General features: G+C 33.9%; 1 protein-coding gene across 1 annotated transcript; it reads left to right on the plus strand.

Moving 5' to 3' along the window:
* The first annotated feature begins 2698 nt into the window (after positions 1-2698).
* On the plus strand, positions 2699-5982 carry LOC110926372 (delta(8)-fatty-acid desaturase-like). Its single transcript, XM_022170123.2, has 2 exons — positions 2699-2878; positions 4492-5982. The coding sequence occupies exons 1-2, from the start codon at positions 2827-2829 to the stop codon at positions 5844-5846; spliced, it is 1407 nt and encodes a 468-aa protein (XP_022025815.1). The 5' UTR covers positions 2699-2826; the 3' UTR covers positions 5847-5982.
* The last annotated feature ends 544 nt before the right edge of the window (positions 5983-6526 follow it).

The raw sequence follows: 6526 nt of genomic DNA on the forward strand, positions 1-6526 counted from the left end.
TGAAATATATAAAAACATGGGGATCGATCTCCACCTTTTTGTATCGTAAACTCTCTTGAATACAAATTTGAGAAGAGTGTTTTATGAATGAAATAAACAAATAAGCAGGAAGGTGCATAAAACTAACTAAAATCATTGTATCTCATAATTTGAATGTATCATAAAAACGAGATTCAACCCCATGTAATATATATGTTTTTAACCTAATAATAAATAAAAAACAAATTAAAATATTATAACAAGTAAATAGTACATAAAGTTCATTGTTAAAGATAAATCCTGAGGACTGTATTGTATCAACAAATGACTATATATTGTATTCAAGACATGCAATACACAAGTTTTTTTAAAAGATATATTTTTTAATTATTTTTTATATAAAACTACATTTATACAACCCGTGTAATACACAGGTTCTAACCTAGTTACATCTAATCTAATCTAACTACTATAATAAAAGAAACCAACTTTTGGACACGTGTGACGTGTCATTCATTGAAGATATTCTCAAATCTATATTTATCTTATATTAACTAAATAAATAATAAATTAATATTAAATCTTAACATACTTTAATAAAATATTATCCTTAAATATAAATTGTTAATTTAATATATTTTTAAAACAAATACCTCTCTTATCTACTTATCTTATATTAAATATATAACTTATCTTAATTTATTAAAAATATAACTTTTTTTATTATTTGGTATACAAAATTATATTTATTCAACTCGTGTAAAACACGGGGTTTTTAAGGATATAATTTTTTTTTATTATTTGGTAGATTTTTCGACACGACTATACACGGGTTTTTAAATATACGATGTTTTTAGTATTTAATATACAAAATTACATTTATTTAATCTGTGTAATACATATGGTTTTTAAAGATATAACTCTTTTTTAGAAATATTCAACATGTGTAATATACGAGGTTTTTAAGGATGTATTTTTTATTATTTGGTAGATTTATTCAACCCGATTATACACAAGTTTTTTAAAGATACGACGTTTTTAGTATTTAGTATACAAAATTACATTTATTTAATCTGTGTAATACACATGGTTTTTAAAGATGACATATTTCATTTTCTTTAATATACTATGTTTTTCATCATATAATAATTTACATCGAGATAGTTGGTAAACGGGCAACAAGCTGCGCAGCTACCCCTTTTTGAATAGCAAAACTAAGCCTTTTAAAAACTACGACCATAGATCTCGGGGTCATAACATTACTATGCATGACCCTTTGAACTCGACTAAGTAGGTCACAGCCTCTGGTGCCAGAAAACCAAAAGTATCAAAAGTAAATGGGATAAACACGTGCTGGTTGTCAAGGCACCTTGATCACTTTACCCGAAGCAGCCTTTAAAGCAGCCTGACCCACTGTGAAAGCACTGCATTTATTAAATAAAATTAATTATTTGATATAAAAAATTACATTTAAAAAAGCACTACATTTATTACATTTAAAAAGCTAAACTTTTTAATTATTTGATATATAAAATTACATTTATTTAACGCGTACAATATACATGGTTCATAAAGATATAACTTTTTATTATTTAATAAATAAAATTACATTTATTCAACCCGTGTAATACACAGGGTTCTAACCTAGTTATATGTTTATAACATAATTAAGTTATATCTTCTAACTATGATAGATATAACTACAACAAACCTTAACTAATAAATTATATCTAATTATAGCTAATTTGTAACTAATAAATTATATCTAATTATAGCTAACTTATAGGAGATAATTACAGTAAATTGTAAATCATATAGCTATTGCTATTGTTAACATACCCCCTCAAGTTAGAGTTCATTTATATGCCTAACTTGAAACAAAACAAGTTAAAAATTAAAAAGTGACATTGATTAAATTGAAACAAATAACGAAAAATAAACTTAAAAATTAAAAACCTTGACATTTAAAATTCAAAAGTGACATTAATTAACTTGAAACAAATAACGAAAAATAAACTTAAAAATTAAAAACCTTGACATTAATTCTTGTTGTTGTCGTGTTTGTAAGATCCTTTATCTCTATTTTAATCTTTAGTATTTTTATCTTCATTCTTCTTCATCTTTGATGTAACCGTTACTACAGTTTCAAAAGTTCAAGGCGAACGACAACGCCTAATTTGAATTTGATTTGGTATTTAAACTTTTTGATCGGTGCTTGATTTGCAATTCATTCATGTTTTTATAACTTAAAGTCACTCAAATTTTGGAGACGTATATGACCATAGAAAAACATTATAAATATAACTTATTATAAAACGAAAGCAACCAATGTGTATAGAAAGTAGGAGTGTAAACGAGCCGATCTGCTCGTGAGCCACCCGAGGTCGACTTGCTAAAAAGCCCGACTTAAGCTGAGCCGACCTTAAACAAACTCGAGCTTATATTAAATATAAACTTTTTAAAATATAAAACAAATAACTAATAACCAACCATATCCCAAAACAAACTCAAGCTTAAAAAACTCATCACAAACCGAACTCAAACTTTCGAAATGAAACTCTAAATAAACCGAGACCAAGCCCGAACTCTCAGGAGGTTAAACGAGCCGAGCACGAGTCGCAACTACATCATGTAGTTGCCCCGTTGCCCCGTCAACTCACGCGGACCGTACGATGTCAACCATTGATATTTTCTCCCCCAAACAGCCTATATAACATCCCTCATTATACCGTTAGGGTTCAAAATTCCAGATATTCGCATCCAACACTTCTCCCATTTCCTCTCTCTCCGTCGCCGGACATTTCCCGTGGAAATCACCGGCGTTCAGGTTGCCTGGAGAGGATTCGAATGGTGTCTGAAAATCCGACGATCGTTTCTCCTTCCCTTTCCGTCCTCGAAGGTTCATTCTCATTTTCACTTAACATATACGCATGTTTCATCTGTTTCGTTTGATTTTGTGACGTTTGATTAACTTTTATAGCCGGATAAATCAGATCTCTGGCCTAATTCGCTATTTTGAATCGTTAAATTGCGATCACCGTTTAGAATTAAGAGAAACTGATGTTTTAAGCGTTTTCAACGTCTCGTAATCGTTATTATCGCAATGTCGGTGTGTTGAGAATGAAAATATATTAGAATCACACGAAGCTCCTCTGTTTCTGTATTGTTTTCGTTATACACACTGCGTTTGGATCCGGATCTGGATCTGGTATTTAGTCGGACTTTCAAAAATATCTGGATTTGATCTCGTGTTTTTGCCCTAATTTGAGGCTAATTAGTCTCAGCCTAATTTGATCCTCCCAAAAAATGTAAAAAAAAAAAAAAGTAGATCAGGTTATTTTTTATAGTATGTATTACCTGTAAGCATTGATTGTAGAAAATTGATTAAGCATTTATAACGTAGGTTATGAACTGATTTGTTGATAGTATGTTTTACTTGTAAGCATTTATTATAGAGATTTGACTACAGGATGCAACTAGGCTAGTTGATAGTACTGTTTTGAATCTCATCATGTCTTGTGAATCAGTAGCTATGGTCTCTGTGTGTGTTTACTTCAATTAGGCACTTAGTTTGACTGCTCATAGTTTAATTTGATGCATATATTGATTAGGTAGATTGAAGGTTACCTAAAGAACACCAATATCCTTTCCCCTGTTTAAATTGGTAGTTAATTCATCTATTAAGTACATGTGATTAGTAAAATTAAAATCATGGGACCCACCGGTACCTTGTTAACCAATAGGATTAGGTAAAGCGTAACGTCAGGTAGGTAGGTTGTTAAACTGTTTAAAGGGGGGGATAACAGCGGCGAGACATCTGCTAGAGCGACTCAGAACACTTACCATTGTGCAGGTTTAGATGTTAATGGAGTGATTTTGAACTTAGTTAACCCCTAGAAAACTTTGTCTGAAATAGTCATGTTCAAAGCTTGCTTTTTGTTGTCATCCTATTTGTTTACTAATTGATCTTGTCCGGCTTACAATTTCCCAGCCTGCCAAAATATCTAATGCCGTCTCGTTTATGGGATATATGCACATGAGTAACATGACTCCATGATTCCTTGTCTACTTGAATTCTTTTTAAATCTATAATCTTTGTTCATTACTTTATTCGAAAGAAGTTTTATTTTTAGTTATTTGTCTTAACCTTTAATAAGTCTAATGGTCCCACAGACACACCTCTTTTCTTTTTTTCTTTTTTTTTTTTGGGTAAAGACACACCTCTTTTCTTGACTTATGTGACATTTGTCATACTTATAAATAATATATATTGTCACTAAATAAAAGGAAAATCACAATAGTATCAAAGCACCCATTGATATTTTTTCCTTAAAATATCAGGTTGACTAATCTTGTATTTGACTGTTACACACGTTTATATCGTATCGAAACCAATCACAACTAGACACGTGGCACTTGACAACGCTCAAGCTGAAAATTATATCTAAACTTTACCTCATATTTTTATTCTTGCTCATATACTAATTCGTATTCGTATGTTACATTTTTCAGAGTTAAATTCAATGGGTGATGGAAAGAAGTACATAACATCAGAAGAGTTGAAAAAACACAACAATCCTAGTGATCTTTGGATCTCAATACAGGGTAAAGTTTACAACGTTACAGAATGGGCTAAAGAGCACCCGGGAGGTGATATCCCGTTACTAAATCTAGCGGGCCAGGATGTAACCGATGCATTTATCGCGTTTCACCCTGGTACTGCATGGAAACACCTTGACAAACTCTTCACCGGGTATCACTTAAAAGATTACCAAGTTTCAGAAGTTTCTAGAGAATACCGGAAGCTCGCTTCCGAGTTTGCAAAAGCCGGTATGTTTGAGAAGAAAGGTCACGGTGTGATCTACTCGCTTTGTTTTGTGTCGTTATTGCTTTCCGCGTGCGTGTATGGTGTATTATACTCCGAAAGCTTTTGGATTCATATGCTTTCGGCGGCATTACTGGGATTAGCATGGATGCAAATCGCGTATTTGGGTCACGACGCGGGTCATTACCAAATGATGGCGACCCGCGGGTGGAACAAATTCGCGGGAATCTTTATTGGGAATTGTATAACCGGTATCAGCATCGCGTGGTGGAAGTGGACGCATAATGCACATCACATTGCTTGCAACAGTCTCGATTATGACCCCGATCTTCAACATTTACCGATGTTAGCTGTCTCTTCGAAGCTTTTCAACTCGTTGACCTCGGTTTTCTATGGGAGACAGTTGACTTTCGACCCGTTAGCCCAATTCTTCGTGAGCTACCAACACTACACGTATTACCCGATCATGTGCGTGGCCCGTGTCAACCTTTACTTACAAACAATATTGCTACTACTTTCAAAACGAAAGATCCCCGACCGCGGTTTAAACATAATCGGAACCCTGATCTTCTGGACGTGGTTTCCGTTACTCGTGTCCTGCTTACCCAACTGGCCCGAACGGGTCGCGTTTGTGCTGGTTAGCTTTTGTGTTACGGGTATCCAACATGTTCAATTCACCTTAAACCATTTTGCCGCCAATGTATACGTGGGCCCACCAAAGGGGAACGATTGGTTCGAGAAACAAACAAATGGGACCATCGACATTGCGTGTTCTTCATACATGGATTGGTTTTTCGGCGGTTTACAGTTTCAACTCGAGCACCATTTGTTTCCTAGGTTGCCGCGGTGTCACTTGAGGTCCATATCTCCCATTGTTAGGGAACTTTGCAAGAAACATAACTTACCTTATATAAGTATTTCATTTTACGATGCTAATGTGATGACACTCAAGACACTTAGGACGGCGGCACTACAGGCACGAGACATTACGAACCCGGCCCCACAGAATCTGGTTTGGGAAGCTTTTAACACTCATGGTTGATTGAGGGAGTGTTTTTGTTGTAGCAAAACGATGGCGTTTGTCTTCGGCTTTTCGGTTTTGGAGTTGTAAATTTATTGATTATGTTTTGCTTTTGAATACAATCTACAGTTATATTTTTTATTTTTTCATATGTTTATTATATATTCATTATTTATTATAGGTGGGACAATCGAGTGGTTGTTCTAACCGAAAGGTATCTGTGTATGGCCCAGTTTGATGAAATGACTCGACCCGTTTAAGCATGACATACTTTTGTACACGTATTAAAACGGGCCATTCTTAGTACATGTTGAATGATGTATAAGCAAACAAACAGGGTGAGCCATTGATATTAACTAGTGGGAAACCCGCGCGTTGCGGCGGAGTCGAAAACACGTGGTGGAAACATGGGCATTATGATTGGGTTGTAAATTTTCCCTACATTTGAGCAAACATAATATGTAAAATGAAAAAAAAATAACAGAGCTCGCAAAATACATGAAAAAAGTTACTATAAACTTCAAAGTTTTATTGAAAATCACCATTACATTAGTTTACACCAAAGGATTTAGCAAGCTGCTAGAGTAAGTGTAAAAAACTGAAACTATAGCAATCACCATAATAACAACATAACCAAAATGGTCCTTTTGAGAAAAAGCTCAACTACCACTTCCAAATTAGAATTGCACCACTTGAGTTGG

This window comes from Helianthus annuus, chromosome 17 (genome assembly GCF_002127325.2).
Source record: "Helianthus annuus cultivar XRQ/B chromosome 17, HanXRQr2.0-SUNRISE, whole genome shotgun sequence".
NCBI classification, from domain to species: domain Eukaryota; kingdom Viridiplantae; phylum Streptophyta; class Magnoliopsida; order Asterales; family Asteraceae; genus Helianthus; species Helianthus annuus.